General features: G+C 44.2%; 1 protein-coding gene across 1 annotated transcript in view; it reads left to right on the forward strand.

Moving 5' to 3' along the window:
• The window catches only part of Grid1 (glutamate ionotropic receptor delta type subunit 1), a 733,627-nt gene that overhangs the window by 483,565 nt on the left and 229,138 nt on the right, over positions 1 to 20,924 (forward strand). Inside the window, exons 6-8 of the mRNA XM_021181815.2 lie at positions 2,270 to 2,440; positions 15,016 to 15,177; positions 16,680 to 16,799. Coding sequence (XP_021037474.1) covers positions 2,270 to 2,440; positions 15,016 to 15,177; positions 16,680 to 16,799 — 453 coding nt within the window. The remainder of the gene's footprint in view (positions 1 to 2,269; positions 2,441 to 15,015; positions 15,178 to 16,679; positions 16,800 to 20,924) is intronic.

Here is a 20,924-nt window from a genome sequence, read left to right on the forward strand (position 1 = left end):
TACAGGGGAACCCCAGGGCCAAAAAGGGGGAGTGGGTGGGTAGGGGATTGGGAGGGTAGGTATGGGGGACTTTTGGGATAGCATTGAAAATGTAAACGAGGAAAATACCTAATTAAAAAAAATTTAAAAAAAAAGATTTCTATAAAAATGGCTGTTGCTCTCCAGTGACATTTTGCATTAAGAATACATGGGAGAAACAAATGGTATTAGATGCCTTTGTTTGTTTGCTTTCTACCTTGTCTGTAACATACTTAATGAGTTTTGTATTTTATGATATCTATATTTCTCCTTTTCTTCTTTTTGCATTTCATTTACTTACTTACTTACTTATTTATATCTGTTTATTTCATTAGTTAAAGTCCAGATCTCACTCTAGTCCAGGCTGACCTGTAGTTGACTATGTAGCCCAGGCTGGCCTTGAACTTGCGGCAATTCAAGTTCCCTCAACTCCCCAAATGCTGGGATTACAAGCATGAGCTACTGTGACTGGCTAATAGCATACATTTTCTGCCCCAAACCCTCTTTAGTTGTAGTTTAAGCAAAGTGAACTGTCTACTTGTTAGTCTTTTGTTATTCCTCCTGCCTTTGAGGTTACACTGTGATTTCTCTCATCCCCCAGCCTCCATTCATTCTCTCCGAAGGGCCTAGGTCCCCAGTGCAGCTAGAACAGCCAAGTGCACGTCTAGGCTCTTCTTAGGCTCTGCCCACTCCTTGAATCTTTATGTGTTCAGGAACTGTTCCTTCTGACTAATTTCTCTACCTTTGATTATCTCCTGGTTGCAATCCATGGTGAATATAAATTTCAGTGACATGGATGTAAATTCAACTCGTAACAATATTTTAACTTTTGTGAGATCCGGATAATTCAGTATATGCAGGGATGGAAAATCTTGCTGAGGATACAGGGGTGTGCTCGCTCATAGATCTAGCATGTGCTTTCTAGTGACCAGCTTGCCTCCCCCTTCTCCCCCCTCCACACGCAGTATCATCCTAAGACCGACCCTAAATGCTTGATTTAGCATCTTACCCCTAAACATGTTATGCTCTCATTTAAATGATTATGAAATTCCTATCAGTAATTTTCTGCCTGGCTATCTCCATTTGCGCTGTCTCAGGGTCTCAAAACTAGACTGGGTCATTTGCAAAAAGGAAGATTTAAAGATCACTTTAAAATTCAACAGTTTCAGTTAAATATTGACTTGGAGCCAAGCATGAATGAAATAATTCCTTAGAGACAGTGAGCTTGGGATGTCCTTAGTCTGTCTGCCCCACTGTTGGAACAAGGGGTGAATATTTGTTTCTATTTCTTTGTAGTTTGTTGTTAGACTCAGCCATGCAGTCTTGCATTTTCCTCTCTGACCTACCCCCTATTTGTTTCTCTCTAATCCTCAGCACACAATGCAACCAGAATTTTTAAGAAAGACCATTCTGATTATGGCATATATGTACCTAAAAATTTCAAGCTCCTTACTAGCCCTAGAAAGAACACTCACTTTCTATGTTGCTGCTCTTGTTTGTTTGAACTGGCATGGTTGGACCCAACTTCCCCATCTGCCTCCCTCCCATTGATGCTTCTACATGGAACAGAGTTCATCTACTCCTTGCAGACTCTGAGTCTCAGTTATACTCTGTCCCCAACAGGAAAACACACACACACACACACACACACACACACACACACACACACACACACACATGCACGCATGCACACACATGTAATGTTCTCACATGCAAGCATGCATGCTCACATGCACTCACATACCTTCTTTTCCTATCTTCATTCTTGGGCTTAGTTCAAGTCTGATTTCTTATAGAGACTCCCTATATCAGGTGCTTTTAAATTTTCTGATTTTGAGGGTGAAATGACCTAACAATTGGATCCCCTTCATAGTATTCTTAGGGTTGTTTTTGGAGCATAGCATTAATTATTGCAAGCAAAACACCTGGTCTGTCAAGGTCTAGCACGACAGGTATCTTTGATCTCTGAAACACTCATTGTGTTCTATGGTGAAGGATTATTATTGATATCCACTATACCTTGGTGCTTACTATAGACCAGAGCTCAGAGGGAATGCTGAACAGTCCTGTTTGTACCTAAGGGATGGTAAGTATTTTTGTAAACAAGCAACTAATGAAATGGATAGCCAGGGTCAAATCCCCTTTGACCATTTTGACATTAGCTGTTTGGGCTTTTGGCCTGGATGTCTCGCAGTGACTTTTTTTTTTTAAATTCATGAGGGTATAAGCATGGATTTGATTATTTCTTCAGGAAATCAGTGACCCCGAGATCCTGGATCTGGTCCACAGTGCCCTTGGCAGGATGACCGTGGTCCGGCAAATCTTCCCATCTGCAAAGGACAACCAGAAGTGCATGAGGAATAACCACCGCATCTCCTCCCTGCTCTGTGATCCACAGGAAGGCTACCTCCAAATGCTGCAGGTCAGTACAGCACAGTGTCTCTTCCACATGCCGCTCTCATCACACCCTTGGTCTAGACAGGCAGCATACTGGGCCTGCTGGGCTCTAGATGAACACTACTACTCACCCACTTTAATGACGAAAATGCTGAATTCCAATTCACTGAAATGGAATCTAGTTGACTAGATACAAGTGTTTCATCTCATAGTACATCAGTGGTAGGTAACTACACCTGGTATCAGCAGGCAAGGACTGCTTATTCTCAAGGTACCTCAGATATTTAAAAGTTACATGATTGGAGTGGGCAGATTTCTCACTCTTCGGCCTTTATGCTGAGTGCCTTGTGGCAGGGTGGGAGCTTTTCTTTGTCCTTTTCTTTGTAAGAAGTCACTTACACAGACAGTAAGCTTGTAAAACACTTAACACAGCCCTGGCACGTCTACTAAGTGCTAAGGCTTAGGCCAGCCAGGATGCTGCAGCTCTCCCCAGAGCAGAAAGGCAAGAGAACAGGTTTACCCATGAGGCTTGCTCTGCCCCTTCTTAGAGAAGAGCTGTAAATGTTTAGATTAATACTCCAGTCACTGTCTTAGTGTATGTGTGGTCTGCATCATCTGAGAATGTTGCCTTGGCATAGTCATGAGGTATCTTGCCTGTGGTACAGATCATTTTCTGTATGAATCTTTGAGAACAACAGAGAAACAATGCAGGGGGCACATGACATATAATAAAAGAAAGTGCCCCCTATTGGTTTGTGGAAATTATCTGTAACTTTGCCTGTAGGATACACTCACCACTCAGCATTTGAAATCAGGCCCACCTTCTTTTCCCAGCCAGGGTGAGGAGTAGAAACCAGAGTGGAGATCAGGACTGGCTATATCATGGTATCACTACATAAGAAGATCTTCATAATGGGGAGGGGACTGTGGGAACCTTGGGTGGCATGTAGATACATGTAGTTGGTGAAAGCCTTGAATCCACTCTCTTAATCTCACGTTGTCAGAAGGAGAAGAAAGCTTGTCTCATAGATGTGCCACATGAGAGAATGGTTCTCAGTGCTTTGGAAACACAGGTAACATTGATTATAGCTGGAGCACCTGCCTTCCATTGGTGCTCACTTTGACACAGAGTACATCCATGCATTGGCAAGACAGAATAGCCAAGGTCTTTATGAGGTTGCAAGGGTTTGATAAAGAAATGGGAGCATTGGCTTTGACAGAGCCATGAGCTAGATGTTGGATTTGGTGTTAGAAAGGCCTATGGTATAGTTTTCCTTTGTCTTCTTTACCTGGGGTATGAAAAAGGTGACAAGGGTCAAGTGTGTCCCTCTTGTTGGAACACTGTCTGCATCATTCTCCCTCTCCATGTGGGTGTGCACAAAGCTGGCCAAAGGGCCAGGCACTATGAGTGTCCCCACTCTGTGCAGGTGACGGGAACACTCTTCCTTGCTGGGCCTAAGGCCATGGCTCTCCATTCCTGGATGATGTCCCAGGTTCCCTCTCCCTTGGTGAAGTTTATCCCTCTCTAGTCTCTGCAACCTGCCCCTTCACCACCTCCTATCCCTCTGTCCATTTTCCAGTTCTCATTAAGTTACATTGCTTCAGTTTCCTGAAATTAGAGTCACTCTCAGTTGTCCATGGGCAGAGTCCAGGAGCAGTAACAGGGTGGGGCAGAGGAGAGAGGCGTGTACTTCTTCTCCAAGTTCATGACACTTTTTGCTAAGGGATGACTGTCCTGATATCTGTAAGAGTCAAGCTGGCTCTAGCACTTCAGTCCTGCCTGGTGCAAAGAGTCTGCTTTCTGGACGAGAGCAAGGGAGTCTAGAGGGCTGAGGGGCAAGTTCAACTGATGGCATTCTGATGTGGCAGCTACCCAAGCATATAACAAAAGTTCTGGGCCACAAACTTCAGGGTCCCCTTCCTTCTCTGTTCTTTCTGAGACACAAGTACCACAGAAGGAGGAAAACTAAAGCACAAAAGCACTGGAACTTGTTCATGACAGTTACATCATCACCACCACCACTGCCACTACCACCACCACCTCATAAATGAAACTACCTGGGTGCATATCCCAACCATTCTAGCTACCATTTCATTACTTAATATTTATTTTTTATTTTGTGCCTCATTTTCTTGTATTGTCCAACCAAGACATGAAAATCTGCTACTATGATGAATCTCCACAAAAAGTAAATGAGAGAAAATGTGGAAAGTATTTAGTACAGGGCTAGACTGTTAAGAATACCGTCAGATGAGGTGGCCAGTACAATTCATTTTCCACAGGGAGGCTGAACCTGCCTGTATACCTGTGTCTTGGCAGGTGTCAGCATTACCCTTTATAGGAGAACAGTTCCTATCCCTCCAGGCCTGTGTCACATGATTTGTGACTCTCATGTCCCCATCACTTACTCAGCCGCTCACTCACAACAGCCTTGTCTGAGGAGAACAGACCGTGCTTTTATCTATTTAGCTCTTCATGAAAGACCCTGCTCACTGAAGACCATCAATAAGAATATGAGATGAGTCTGCTAATAATCTAGGACTTGAATCCCAAGTTAAATGGTCTCTAGAAGCCTCTTTATAGAGAGATAAGTAAAGCACTTTATTAAAGAAATCTCTTTCCTTTGTCCATTTGTTGTGTCTACATCCTTCTTTGGGGCTATGATGGGAGGGGAGTGTGGATTTATTTACTCCTCTGCCCAACACTTGGGTAGCTTGTAGATTCATCTCATTTACAAGCCATTCCCTTCAGTTTTCTCAGAAACTATTACCACTTCGTTCTTTCCTAATGACAGTATAGAAGGCAAACTAATTTCTACTAGCCTCTAGCTGTGAGATTTATCGAAAAGACTCGAACATACTTAGAACAACCAACTCAAGAAAAAATTGCTGTCATGGATTATTAACTTCGTCTTGATGAAATTAATGAAAATCCCCCTGGAAATGGAGCCCCCAAGTCCCTCTTTGCTCCTTCCTCAGATGGCTGCCCTTGGGATGTTGGTCCTAGCTTACAGATTATCAAAGCACAGGGAATTTTTGCAAGGTCATTCATCATTTGGCTTCTTTATCAAAGAGCACTAGTCTCTGAGAAACTCTGTCTTCCTCTATAGCCCTATGGTCAAGGATTTCTGTTTTGAAAAGCCAAGCAAGTACTATTTGCAAATCAATTTGGTTGCTATTTAGTACCTATTTTCTTCCAAGTCCCTTGGAAGAAAAATACCTAGATAAGTGGCTTCCAGTGGCGTCATTGCATTTGCCTGTGTGTGGTTGTTTATTCTTTTCTACAAAGCACTGCCTGATTTGGGTGTTTCTCGTTTTTGTTTTCTTGACAAGTTAGTTTAGGGCTTGTCTGACTCAGCTGGTAATAAAAGTGATAACCAGTACCCTAGAACCCTGAGAATTCGCTGATATTTCCCGGGATGCCTTCCTCAGAGCAGAGTCACCATTGTATCCATCACTGGAACTGCTTCTTCCAGCAACTTCAACTTGTAATTGAACTAACAGAAACGTTATCACATCGCCACCCCATCTATTCAAATGTGTTTCAAGAGCGTGGCAGGAAATAGCATGGACTATGATGTCTGGTCACTGTGCTGGCTTATCCAAGCTGTAGGACCCAATATAGTATTGTCACGAAATGTTCCCAAGATTGGAACTTTGGCATCTTTATGCACGTAAAAGTTGCTGAATGGCTCAACAAAATCACCTTTCTCTGGCGTTCAGTTCGCTGAAGAAAACCACTGACCTTTTAGTCTCCATTTCCTATAAACCTTCAGTTCTTTTCCCTAGTAATGGTTTGTCAATCTGGTAAGAGAAGCTTTTCCTCTGGAGCATCCTCCAGGCTTCCCTAACCAGCTATCTCAGATTTCATGTCCCTTCCAGAGCTATATGTAATGCTAAAGACTCCAGTTGCCAATTCAGCAAGGATGGTGTGGAATGCTGCATGAGTCAGGTGCATGGGTGGTCTCTGTGGGTACAGATGACTGCTACTTGAGTTGCAGGTGTCCACATGTGTCTTTGTAGCTGAGAAAGGCTTATATGGAGACAGATGCTCTTTCATATTCTCCCTTCGGATTCAGTGGTGAACAGGGCCTCCTACAACCCTTTATCCTCAGCTGCCAGGTGCTCCATCCTCTGGCCTGGCCACAGTGCCCTCTCAAGACAGGTGGGCTAGTAGCAGTTTGGCACAGAGGCCTTGCCTGGGGATGAATTGTTCATGCTGAGGCATCTGGATGTCAGCTTGTCCTCCCAGCTGGACCCTCTGTTGACTGCTTATCTGACATTGCTGGCCAACCAGAGCCTGTCTGCAGATTTGGTCAGAGGTCAGTGTCTGCTGTTTATCTCCATGATGTCTCCCCAAACAGCCCACTTTGTTTGATTAATGATAGAGGGAAGAGCATGCTGGGCTCTTTAGAAGCCTGGAGGAAATGTGGCCCTTCTTAATGAAAATCTTCTTGCATTTCCAGTTCTGGATAGTGAGGATAATGGACTGGTGAGAGATTTCTGCTGGCCTGTGTGGCTTTGACCTTGGCCTGCCATTCATCTTCCTTTTGCTTCAAGCATGATTTTAACCTGGTAATGCAGTGTGCAACCCTCCCCCGGCCCCCAGAGCATGACTGGGACACAGCTGGCGTACCCTAATAAGTCTTGACTGGAATCTCAGACTTACTAAGGAGAAGTGAAGCTCCAGGAGGCAGACAGTCTGGCTGCGCAGTGGGGCGCACACATTATCCTGACCTGCTCAAGCCCTTCCTATCCTGGCCAGTGGAGGTGGCAGAGGACTCAGCCTGCTGGCATCCAGACAGGCTTAGACTCAAGGCCCTCTTGAGTTTATCAGCATATTTTAGGGAAGCGCTTATGTCTCAGACCCTAATCCTTTCTGTAGTAAGTGAACAGGTTGCCTACACCCTGCCTTGTTAGTGCCTAGGTAGAAAATATGTTTTTTCCTGGTTCCATTTGTGCAACAAACCTTTACCTGCACAAGCTCCTTGCTGTGGTTTGAATGATGTATTCCTGTAACATTTCTATGTTCAAACCTTGTTCCCAAGGTGGTTGTATTTAGATGCAGGGTCATTGGAATCAAATGAGGTTGTAAGGGTAGAACTCTCACAAAGGAGACCAGAACCATCTATAAGTAAGACTAGAGTTCTCCACTTCTGCATCAGGACATGGGAAGAAGGCATACTAAGAACCAGGAAACAGACCCTCATGAAACATTGACTCTAATCATGCCTTGATTTGAGATTTCTAGTCTCTGGGAGTATGAAGAGTCTGTGATGTTCTTGCCATAGCAGTATGCTCTCAATGGACTTGGAGTCTACCATAGCGTCACCACTGGTGGAGCAGAGTAACTTCCTCATTGTTTCCTGTCACCCCTTCTCAGGCATGTTCATTATTTCTAAATGGTATTCCATCTGCCCCAGTGTTCTAGTCTCTTTCTGCCAAGCAGCACTCCTTATCTCTCCTCTGTCTTTCTCTCTGTGTCTTACTCTTTAAGCAAATTCTTATTTTCTCATGAAGATCAATTTAACAATCTATCTAGTGGCCTTTTGTTCCTGCTGACACAAGTATGTTCCCAAATTAAACCTAGGTACTAATGTATTGGGAATTCTGTGCTAATGCTTAAGGAAAAATAGCATCGATTTTTCCATTCTTGGACTTTAGTTACTTCATGTAATTGGTCTCTGGTTCTCCAGTGGTTAAGCAAGTCCTCTTGGGTTTTTTAAGAGCTATGGCCCTCATAGAGATCATGGCTGAGTTCTTTTATCTGCTGCCTGGAATTGTTTCCTACATTTCTGATTTCCTTTCTCAGAACCCAGTTTCTGCACAGATAAATGAAATCAGAAATTTCTGCCTTACCTCATGAAGACACAGCTGTGGGTTGTGGCAGGCAATGGAGAGTAGCTACCTGGAGCTCCCGTCCCTTCCCCAATGCATCCTCTATACATTGTCGCTTATCTCTAAGAAGAGGCATCCTCTATGCAAATACCTTCCTATCCCTTTAATTCCCAATAATAGATTTAGAATGATCCATTGGCCTGCCCTTAGTTTGGAGGAATCTATTAAAGCAGCTGTGTGTAGTGCTCAAGTTGGACAGTTCTCAAATGTTCTCACACTTTATTCTCACAAAAACCTTAAAATTGGTAATTTTGTTTGTATTTTTATTAGAGAGAATGTCATATGCAAAGACTGGGGGGCCTGGGAGAATAATGTTTGATACATGGGGTGAAATTGGAGGAAGAATCCACCAGGACCCAACTGTTGGAGAGGACACTTGTAAAGGATCAACTCTGCAGGGTAGAACAAGAAGGCTTAGGGCTGAGTCATGGTGGCTGATATCTGCCATCTCCCAATGAAGAAATGAGGTGCTGGAATCATACTGTAGCAGTGGAGACTGTATGTGACCATTTTAGACAGGACCATTTGAGAAGTTTCTTCACAATTATACCCACTGAGCCCAGGCAAGAGAAGGGTCTGTGTGGCAGAGTATAGAATACCATGCTTCCTACAGGCATTGACTCACTGCTGACTCTTGTTTTTCCAGGTTGCCTATCTCTGTGGTATTCTGGAAGAATCTGTGTGCCGCCAAAGGCTTTCCTCTTTGAGGCCTCAGTGAAGTGGGAATGTGTGTTACGATGCTTCCCTCTCAGGAACCTGGCTCAGAAAACTACAGAGCTCTCCATAGACTCTACCTCCAATCATATATTCCGGTCCTTCTCTTAGTAGAGGATCTGTGAAATATCGGTACACTCAGCCCTGTAAAGCCTGGCTTAAGCCTCAGCACCAAGGCAGATAAGACTATGCTGCCAAGAGGCCAGGGAAATGTCAGCAGGTCCAAGTGAGCAGACACAGGTTTGCTTAGTCTCTAGTCCTATAAGCCAAACAAATCAGATATAACTCCCATGAGCCTTTGAACATATATATGGCCAGGGAGCCTTGAGGAGGAAGTTGGTGCTGGCAAACACAAGCTAATTTTCCATGGTCCTTCTCTCTATAATCTGTGTAACAGATCCCTGCTGGGTCCCAGCTACTGGGAATACCCTCTGGATGACCTCTGCTAATTTGATTTGAATTTAGGAGCCTGTGTAAGTACTTCACTTACCTCTTCCACTCTTTATCTCTGCTGCCTCTAAGAATGAAAGTATCTATGAAGACACTAGAAGAAGCCTTTGCATGAAGAGCTGTTACCATCTGCATTGGAGATTGGCGGGAATAACCAGGAATGCCACATTACACCTATCTAGGGTTCCAGATAACATTGTACTTCATTGGCATAGAGAGATATCTACAAGCATTTGATATATGTGTTTAAGGTCACTCAGCAAGGGGGTCTGAGTAAAAATCTAATTCTGTGAAGCTTCCTGTTCATTTATAGAAGAACACAAGTTCCCCAAAGGACCTTGGACATTTGCTTCATTCTGTCTTTTCCACGTTCCCAACTGCACTCCCAATGGCATCTCTGACTTGGGCCTAGATTTTTTAGTTTGGCAACCATGTCTCTGTCAAGCCCTTGGCTGTGATGCTATAACCTCTCTGATTCTCAAAGTTTCCTCCTACCTAGAACACTTTACTGGTTCAAGTCACTTTGTGCTACAGTGTCCATAGATCAGCCAGAGATGTGGACCTATTCAAGCATGAGTATCAGGACCTGTCTAGTACAGTCTATGCTCTGCATGTTTTCCTTTGGCTGATGAAATTTGTGTAGTTCCTTGCTTTGATAGGAAGGAAAGAAACATAGTCTCCTTCAAGCCACACCTCTCTGTTTCCTGGTCTGTAGCTCTAGCCTGTGCTATTTATTTTCTATTAGTGAGTGTCCATGTAGCTAGGAGATTCTTTCTTCCCAATCTCTCCTTGGCTTATCTAATACTGACATATACATCTATCCACCTGCCTTGAGGAGAGTCTTTCCTTTATTCATTAGGATGTAGAAGAGCATCCTGAGCATAGATTACATGTTCTTTTCTTTTTCTTGCTTTTTTTTTTTTTTGGCAGGATTTCTCTGTGTAGCCCTGGCTGTCCTGGAACTCATTCTGTAGACCAGACTGTCCTTGAACTCAGAAATCTGCCTGCCTCTGCCTCCCAAGTGCTGGGATTAAAGGCGTGTGCCACCATTGCCTGCCATATTACATGTTCTATTACATGTTATTCTTTTTTTTGCATAAAACACACTTCTTAACATGTCAGACAATAAAAGCAGGGCCTTCCATGCTGTCTGTGTCCCTTACATGAAACCACCATTGAATTCTGAAAAAGCATATTGTCTATGAGTATACAAAACAATGCTAGTTTCTGTCCCAGGATGGGCAAGTACTGAGACATCCATCTTCCCAGGTGCAAGAACTAAGTTAAGAGAAGATGTAATCGTAAGTAGGTACAAACAGCAGTAAGGAGGGGATCAAGAAGTAATTTTCAGTATGTTCTAAATGAGAAACAAATGAAAGATCTTACCTACCAAACTGGAAGCAGCAAATCTTTCTTTCCCAATGCTTTATATTTAGATGGGGAATTAATGTGTGCATTCTTAACAAAGAAGTTTCATCAGTTTCCTTGCCAGCTAATCTATCCACCCATTCCCATACTTGCCTCCCATACCATCCATCCATCTACCCATCTATATACCCATCCATCTACTCATCCATCCATCCATCCATCCATCCATGCATCCATTCCACTCATCCATTTCAACTGTCCCTCACTCTATCACTCATTCATTTATTACTCATAATCCATCCACCTAGCACGTATCTACCAACCCATCCATCTACCCACCAATCCACCTACTCATTCATTTATTTATCTATCACTCCTACTTGTCTGTTTGTCTGTCTCTCTATAGATCTGTGTCTCCACAGGGCATTCATCAATCAAAGACTGATCAATCACCAGACTTGCATCTTTACTTGTGACAGGCTCCAGAGATAAACACTCAAAGAGCTCAGAGTTTAGTGAGGTAAACATGTCTATGAACCGGCACATAGAGGAGGGTGCATCCAGGGTGATACAGGGGTGGTTCAAAGGCCTATCAGTGCCTGGAAAAGATCATTTCTCAAGCCAGCTCTTTTGAACTAGAATCCATTTACTTTCCTAGGCAGACATAGTTGTGGGAGGACTCAGGGCTTTCTTTGGCCTTTCTGATTCATGTTCTGCCTTTTCCTCTTCTTTGCAGGCCTCTCGGCATTCACACGGTTGTCGAGTGCCTTAATTCATTGTGATTAGAAGTGCTGGGGAAAAAGGAAAAAGTCTTTTGAGTGTCAGTCTGGGCCAAAGCTGAAGTAGCACTGTAGGCTGTGATCTGATGTGGGAGTGAATCCGCAGGTGTGGGCGTGGGTCAGAGGGTCTTAACTGACTAAATAGCACCAGCTATGAGTGGGCAGCTTAGAGCTCCATGAATGTCTTAAGAAATCTTCACACCATCAAGGACTCTCATCTTCTAGTTATCCTTTTAGAAAGAAGAAAAGGAAAATAATAATAATTAAAAAAAGAACGATCAAACTCCATACCAGTTCTTAAGTGGTTTCTATTCTCCCGTAAGAACATCTCCATTACAAGTTTGTATTCCAGAGGGGGAAAGAAACAGCAAGACAATTCTGCAGAGGTGGGTGCTCTGGCGGGCTGTTTTGCTGGTGGGATTAGGAAAAGAGTTAGTCTCGTTCCTTGAAAACACGCTCCTCTAAGCTTGAACTGCCTGGGACACAGTCTTGCTGTCACCTTCCCCATGTGACAGTGACAAGTTCCCAGTGATAGGAATGTTCCTTCCTGTGATGTTAGGTCAGCATTTGTGTACTTCAGGCACCTGAAGGGTAACCATGACCTTGGCATGGAGTTTCCCTTTGGCCTGGGACCCTTGTTTAGCCTGCAGTCATTAGTCATGCAGGCACATTGCAGTCATTTCTGTAGAATGCATCCTGTTCTTACTCCTATAGCGTGATGTCTATGGTGATCACAGGAAGGATGCAGCTCAGTGGCAGACAGAACAAAGTCCTTCATCACTGGCCAGCATAAAGGAAGTGATGCTCTCTTACTGGTTATGTTATAGTACAAAGGGAGAGCTAGTTTGAGCTCATGGACAGGCCTAATAGAGCAGATTTTTTTGGTGATCTATACACTTCTGACTTCAGCTTCAGTTCTGAGGGACAGTTCCTACTCAGGTTTTTATCTAGGAACCAGCTTCTCTGACATCTATACTAGGACTAATAGGAGAGCAAGTACAGGCGGAAAATAACGCTTCTAACAGAAGCAGTTAGGGAGGGTGGCTGATGAGGCAGATGTAGCAGGGGCTCTTCCTATATATAGTACAAAAGCCTGTTTGGTCTTCTCAGGAGCACTGTGAGGTCATCATTGTCTTCTATTTCTCTCCATTATATTCAGCGATGTTTTTCTGAAATAACTCTAGCAGGCTACTTGCTGCTTAAGAATGCAGAAAATGATCCCTTTGACCCAGTTTGCGAGATATCAACCAGGGGCCCCAAAACTGTCAAAGAGTGGATATTGTCTCTTCCTCGCTCTTCATTTACTCTCCCTTGTGTTTTGTTGTCCTCTTGTATCCCGAGCTTTTGTCCCCGCCGGCAAGAACACACTCAGGACAACCGGAATCTTCTGCGGCAAAGCTTTATTGCTTACTTCTCAGGAAGATCCCGACCCCAGAAAATGGAGTCCCTTATATAGCACTCAGCCATGACGTTTCAGCACCTGATGTGGCGTGACAGCTCTTGATTCGTTGCTCGCCCATCACACCACTATTACACCCTGAGAATGGGCAGTGACTAGGAGTGAGTTCACTCTCGCACTTGCGCACAAGGCTTGTTTACTAGTTAGTCACGGCGGAGGCCAGCGCCATCTTATAATGGTGATTGCTCGCGGCACGCGCACGGCTCTCCACAGCGATTGCTCGCTGCACGGCTTTCCACACTCTTGGGTAGTGGGGTGGGGGGTGTTGAGGAAAAGGCCTTGAGAACAAGGCTCTGTCGTCCATGTCCATGCTGAGGGCCCTCCTGCTCACCCCCTGCCAAACCCATCCTATCTTTGGATTACAAGGCAGGGGAAGGTTGGCTCCCTCATATCAGTGTTGACCTTTACTGTAGTATTCCAGTTTCTCATTTCCATGTCCCACATGGCTTGGGTCTGGAAATGACTGAGGTAGTGAGGGAATGAAGAAAGAACAGACACAAGTACAGAAAAGCTGGGGTCAGGTGGGCTGTGATGGAGTGGCAGCAACTACCATAATAACCTAGAATCCCGGTCGGTACATTTATTATGTGCAGTACACATGGGAAGGCTGACTAGTCTGAGCAGGGGGGTCTCTATAAACAGGGTACTCTCGGGCTGTAAACACGAGGAGGAGGAAACTACAGTTACTAGTTTTTGAACATACTAGTTAATAGTTTGTAAACACTTGAGTTTGTACACACAGCCAAAATTTGTAGTTGGACTAGAGGAAGGCTTAGTTAACTCTAAGTTAGTTAACTGGCCTGTATGCGGAAGGCGTTGCTAGTTTCCCACAGGTCCTTGACATGGCCATGCCTATGCTGACAATACAGATTTCTTCAGCACTGTATCTGTTTGTTTCACATTCAATCTGGCCTTCTGCAGCTCCACAGACTTATTACTCTCACAAGCCCTGAGATGGAGCCATGTTCCCTCTATGGGCTGGCTTCACTAATGTTGGCCAACCTAATCTACAAATCCTAGATGCATCCAGGATGGCACTGCCCATCAGACATAGGAATTGCTGCCACTTCTTCATTGCTGTATCATCACCCAGGCCTCTATTAACTCTTGGTCCATTAGTGACTAGGGTGGTCTTGCCTCTATCCAGGCATAATCACCAACTTTCCTGTACATAGCTACATCAGTGGCATATATCTCTCTAAGTCTTCCCTGATGCCCCCCTTTAGCATGTCCATTAAGGCCCTGCATGCCTGCATCATGATCCCTTCTTGATCCTTTCCAATCATATTGTTGCCACCATTATATTGAACCAAGAAGTCAGCTAACCATGGCCCTTGAGCTGAAGCTCGCACACCATCTATTTTGATAAATGGCTACACCCATTTGTTTATGAAATACCTCTTGCTACTTTCAGTTTTAACTGTGGTATTAAATAGTTATTAAAAGAGATTATAAGACCCTCAGTGCCTAAAGTTTTTGCCATGTGGTCATTTACAGAAAACTTTGGTTGTATTTAAGGCCCTGACAGAGACCTTGATCCTTTATACCTTCATGATTTTATGGGCCTCACTTTACCCTACTCATTTTACCTTCCTGCTCCATTACCTGAACAGGCGATAAACCTCCTTGCAAGCCTTGATCATGGTGCTGACCCCACTTCTTCTCCTTGTTGCTATGGGGGTATGCCCCCTACTCCTATTCCTGAGGCAGGTTCTGTGTTCTCCTAGACTAACTCCTAGCCCACTTGGATGAGCTGCTGAAAACAAACATAAAGAAAGAAAATACCAGGGAGCCAGAGGCTCCTTGCCCACCAAGTTCACAGGATCAGGAAGATACTGTTGCTGTTGGCATCACCCAGCCTTTCACTGCTCTCCACCTCATTCTTTGGTAATACAGCAGTGGAGAAAGATTTGCACTTTTCTGTCTTTGTAGATCTCCAATCTCTACCTGTATGACAGTGTTCTGATGCTGGCCAACGCCTTCCACAGGAAGCTGGAAGACCGGAAGTGGCATAGTATGGCAAGCCTTAACTGCATACGGAAGTCTACCAAGCCATGGAATGGAGGGAGATCCATGCTAGACACAATTAAAAAGGTATGTAAAAGGAAGCACTGCTCTCTACGGTTGTTCAAGGCTGGAGACAAGTCCCTCATTGCACTCCCACTTAGTTGGTACAAAGCTATTTCACAGTGTGTGTGTGTGTGTGGTGTATGTGATGTGTGTGTGTGTGTGTGTGTGTGTGTGTGTGTTTATTTGTGAGAGACCGCCTAAGTCTTCTGCAGGATTTTCTCTTTGTCACTCTCTAGAATCTATATTTAAATATTTAAAAGTGGAGTGAATTGATGTCCAGGGTCATGTACTTCAAATGTCTCCACAAGAGATCTGTTTTCAGAAGGTTAAATGACTTGCCCAAAGTCACAAGTAAAGTCATAGCTGCCTGTCTTCTGTCTTTCCAATGCTCCTTTATGCAAACTATAAATTTTCAAAAACAAAAAAACCCTTATATTCGGTTGTATGTCATGTGTTGCTTATCTAAGATCCCATCATGTGCATATATGTGTGAATGTGCACCCATGTGTACCCATGCATGTTCATGCATTATGTACATGTGACATGTGATTAAAGAGTGGTGTTTCAGAGGATGTAATTAAAGTGAATTGGGTAACCCACAGAAGACTTGTTAGAGTGAATGGGCTTTTAGAAACTTCAAAAGAGCATTTTGGGAAATCTACAATGCCAGGAACCTTAGCCACAATATATTTTACATGCTTTCGGTTGTAACAAACATGTTTCAGTGTTGGTTTAAATTCACTGTTGCTCAGAGCAGAGCAAGTCCTCTCTGGAACGGTGCAGTTTATGGTGCACCCTCTACTCGTTGAGGTCACAGAAGTTTTGGTAAGAATCACACCCCAAGCTGAAAGAGAGAAGGGAGAGGATCATGATGACTACTGGCTCAGTCCCACCCTGCCCACTGCTCCTGTGGACCTTACTGAACTGGAGAGAGGCATGGGACTGGCATGTTTACCGAAGCCATTCTGTATGAGGTATTATGCTCTGAAAATATTTTTCCTTCATCTGATGAGATTTATGCTATGGGTCTGATTGACTCCAGAGTGAAGATGGAAGATGGTCAGCGGTCTGCTCAAGATGGCAGATATAGCAAAGCCAAGCCCAACTCAGTGCTCTTATTTGCTGCCTAACCTTAAGACATGTGTTGGGCACAAATCTTGTTGACTTTTGACTTCCTCCTTGTGTCAGAATAAGTGAAGGCTCCGGAGCAGGTTGCAAAGACAAACATAAAACTTCAAGAGTGGAGAGACCAATGCAATCATGTTTTAATTTCATGGCCAGCATAGTACTAGCACATAGCAATCGCTGTAAACACATGGGACTGCAATGATAGCAGGTAAAAGTCTTGTGGATTCTTCTGTAAGATTAAGATAGTCTGTGAAGCATTTATCTTGCTCTGATGTCCTGGGACTGCTAATGGCTCTGTCATTGATATAGGCACTCACTTCTGTCCCCTTTTTAGGATTCCATTCTCTACCACAGAAAACTTTTCCCACCTCTACATGTCTTTTCTTCCTCTCCTGCAGGGTCATATCACTGGCCTCACAGGGGTTATGGAGTTTCGGGAAGACAGCTCAAATCCTTATGTCCAGTTTGAAATCCTTGGCACAACCTATAGTGAGACTTTTGGCAAAGACATGCGCAAGGTAAGCTCTCTGGTCCTCATCTCCAAACCTTCTGGCTTCAGTACCACTAAAGATGGCAACAGAAGCAGTGCCTTGGGTTCCCAGCAAGGGCTAACTCGCAGAGGAAGACCACTCCCTGCTTTTCTTCTGGATGCTGCTGGTGTTTCTGGGGGATGCTGAGAAGGACTCATAGAGAACGTTCAAGCAGGAAGTGCTAATAGCACAAACCTGAGTCCATCATGGGTCTCTGAGAATCATTTTCTCTCCCTTGGATGAGTAGCAGGGCTGCCTGGAAGCTAATGGGGATACAAGGTTTTCCCAGAGTTGAGAACTCAGTCCAGCTTCTGAGACAATGCAACTTGTGGTTGAGACTGGTGATAGAAGTTGTAGCCAGGGTATCTGCCAGATTCAGAGTTGGGGGACAGAGCCATGGACAGAAAAAGTGAACTGCAGGGATGGTGGGAAGTGTGTGTGTGCGCGTGTGTGTAGGGGCAGGGCATTGGAATCCAGGGAAAGGGACATGAGAGATGGGAGGTTAGGCTAGGTATGGCTTGGCTTTTCATCTGATGCAATTACAGGTGCCAGGCCTGAGGGTATTTCCAGTGGAACTGTGTCCTTCTTCTGGTGGGTGACTGAGGTATCATTATAATAATTGAGGGCTTAGAATAGTGACTCAAAAGAGAAGCCTTAGATATAGGCTCTATGAGCCTTCGTGGAGTTTATAATGGGAATAAAGGAAGGGCAGAGGCTGCTGCCTCACGCCTGGTCTACCCAGCTACCTTGTGAGCCGTTCCAGAAATGTTTTGTGCAAGACAGTCTTGTGCTTGTTGGGGCCAGAGATCGTAGTGCTCATGTTCAGGGACTCAGTGCTCTGGAAAAGGATGAAAGCAGTCATTGATTGGTCTACCCGCAGGCACAGGTTCATGTAATCACATGTAACCGTTGCCATATACTGGGGAGCAGATCTCTCCCCAGTGATAATGCTTCAGAGATAAAGGATATCCTTGTAATAATGAGGCTTAATAAATTCTCACCAGAGAGTCCTGGAGCCAAGTTGAGGCCAATGCAGAGGTAGGCAAAGTGTATATGATAATGGGTGGGTGACTTTGGTTTAACTTCTAGAGGATTAGGGAGTGGGGATGAGTATGTGGAGGGGTGGAGGGAAGAGACATGAAGAGCAGGACAGGGGTAGTGACAGCACATATGGGAGAACTGACTCTCTGGGGGAAAGGCCAGTATGTCCTAGAGTCCTAGTATAATGAGGAGAATAGGGTTTGTCAGCCATGCTGTGTTGGAAGATGGAGTTATGAGTTGGTGATATCAAGTCTGGCGATGGCCGATATATATAGCTTGATGATCTCTTAGAACTTAATGGTCTGTTTGTGGTGCATTCAGGGGGTTAATGACTATCCTGTGACATTCAATAAAATTAAAGTGTGATTGGCAATGTCAAGGGGGTTGAGGCTGGCTTATGATACCTGTAATAGACTGCCCAAAACTCTGACCTTTGGTTGAGGCCTTGAGATGAATGGTTGCTACTGGTCTGGGCCAAGTCTATAAGAAAAAAATATTGTTGTTGTTGAGATTTTCATCTCTTAAGAGGACAGAAGGAAAGGGGAGGTCATTTGGACACTCTGCTATGATTGCAGAGTATGGCTGTCTACTGAAATCACAATTCACCACCATGCATAGCTTTGTGTGCTCATCCTTGAGTGTTGTAAAGCCTCGTCTGATATCTCCTTCAGTATCTCTCAGACTATTCTTTTAACTCAGCTCCAACTCTGAGGTTCCCATAGGGTGTAAAACGTTGGCAATGGTCTTCTGTTTCCTCCTAGATGGCTTACACTCGAGCCCTGTAGAGCCCATGCCTGTGCTCTGCTGGGCCCTTCAGGTCCTGGAATGAGGGGAAGTACTGTGTCATTCACTCCATTCCAGGTGTCTGGGCCTTCCATGTTGCTACGGTAACACTCTTCAAAAACTCCTGAAGCCTGTCAGAGCTGGAATCTCACAGTGATAAGGAGCTTCAGAGCAGGAGGTCTAGATGTAATTGAGTTGGAAGGGAAACTGATTTTCAAGTGGGCTTTATTTTAAAATGTATTCTTTGGTCATTTAAAAATTTGCCCTTACTAGATGCATATTTCAGTTGTTATCTGTCTGCCTTGCAGCTTATCATTGGGACTGAGAAGCTACGTGGGAGGCAAGGAATAGGATTCATTAGAGCAAATGTTTGCAAGTATGGCCTGGACACATACAAGAGAGATGGGATGGGCTTCAGGATGAAGCAAGAGGAGCAAAGGAGGAATGGGTGCTCGGGTATAGGACACTTTTTGAAGGTAGAGTAGGGCTTCAGTGCTCTGCTAGAAAGTAGTAGGAAGTCAGAGGACCTTAAGGAGTATGATAAAGAATATTCATATAAGGGTCAATGTAACTGAGACTGGGTATAAGATTTGAGGATAGTTTTAGGGTGCTTAGAGCAACACAGTGACAGTGCAAAGACTAGTCCTCTATGGAACCCCATAGATGGTGTTTTTCTGTGACTGCTTATCATACCTAGCCACTAGGAGAACCAAGTGGAAAGATGTCTGGGTGCTGGTTGTTGGGTGAGGTTTGGGTTTCCGTGCTAAGGTGATGCATACCACATATACTTAAATTGAGAAGCAACAACAGCAAATGAAAGCTAACAGAAACCAAGTAGTTTTCCGAAGCTGGGAACCAAAAGGAATTGGCTCAATTAGGGAACATATAGATATTTTTCTTAAACTAAATACCCTTGGAGAGACATCTCTGGGAGGGTGAGTCACCCCCATGCTTTAGATTAAGTGCCATTAGGAGGCTGTGGTTACTCAGCTCCTGTATAGGAAGGAGTGGGTGATCACCTTTCCCTGTAAAGTGCTGAGCAAATACTGACTAAATTATCTCAATCAGGAAAAGCATTCTTGTTGAGGGAGAACTGGATGGCAAAATCAAAAGTCTCTGAGATGGTTCACAGACAAATGTTAATCTGTTACTTGGAGCTGTTTGACCTGCATCTGCCACTGGGGGCAGTGTTTGCAGGGAAGTCTCTTTCCATGGCAGTGGAGTTGGTTGATTTGTTTGGAGGGCCTGCGTGCTCCATCCTATTGGTGGCATGCTTTTTCAGGTCTTGGAACTGTTAAAAGTCCACAGATTTCTACCTGGTTTGATTCTCTTTGCTCAAACAGAAAATATTCCAAGGACAGACTGTCCTATTAGCTAGCCAGCACAAATATTCTGAGGTTATAACAAGAGCAGGACCAGATAGGTTGGAGGCAAGCTACTGTAAAATTTCCCAAGATAGGAATATATGGAAACTGCTTGGCATAGAACAGGGAACATAACAGGAACCATTGAACATCTACTAATATACAAGGGAACATTATGTATATTGTCTTATTGATGCCAAGGCCATTGGGTCTTCCTAGTCCTGCCTTTGCTGATTTTCAATAATCCTTTTCCTTATATGACCTTTCTTAAGATAAATTTTCATCCTTAGAAAACTTCTGTGAAACAGAGGAGGCAGGCAGAGGAATTATTCTGCCTGGCTCTTAGCATTGAGAACATTCCTGTTTGTTTGATCCATCACCTTGACACACCTGAAGTTACAATTCTTTGGGTGAAGAACAAACAGAACATAGCTTCCTGCCTCATAGTTTTATGGGCTATAGAAATTTGTCACACAGAGTGCCAACACTAGAAGCCAGAGAGAAGCAGCAGTCCAGTGCAGCCCTAAGCCAGTGTGGCTGGGATTACTAAATTCAGTGTGCCAGGGCTGGGCCCAGCTTCCTTGCATGCCTTGGATCAGATGCCCACTGTTTAAAAGACCTGAGTCTGAACTGAGTTTTGAGAACTTCACTTTCATATGAGTCTTTATATTAGGAGTGGTATTGGTGTCTGTGTGATCAATGAGAGATGGTAAACATGGATATTAGATTGTGCCCTGCAACCCAAGTATGATTTTCCTGGATTGGGACACCAGTTAAAGCCCAGAAGGGCCATTTTCCATTACCTGATCACTAAGATTTCCTGACCTTCTGCATCCTAATGACACTGGTGTGGGGCCTTGGTTTCTGCTGTTAAAACAGGGTTCCCTGTGTGGCAGGATGCTGGGAAATGTGCCCACTGCCTATA

Source organism: Mus caroli, chromosome 14 (genome assembly GCF_900094665.2).
Source record: "Mus caroli chromosome 14, CAROLI_EIJ_v1.1, whole genome shotgun sequence".
NCBI lineage: Eukaryota > Metazoa > Chordata > Mammalia > Rodentia > Muridae > Mus > Mus caroli.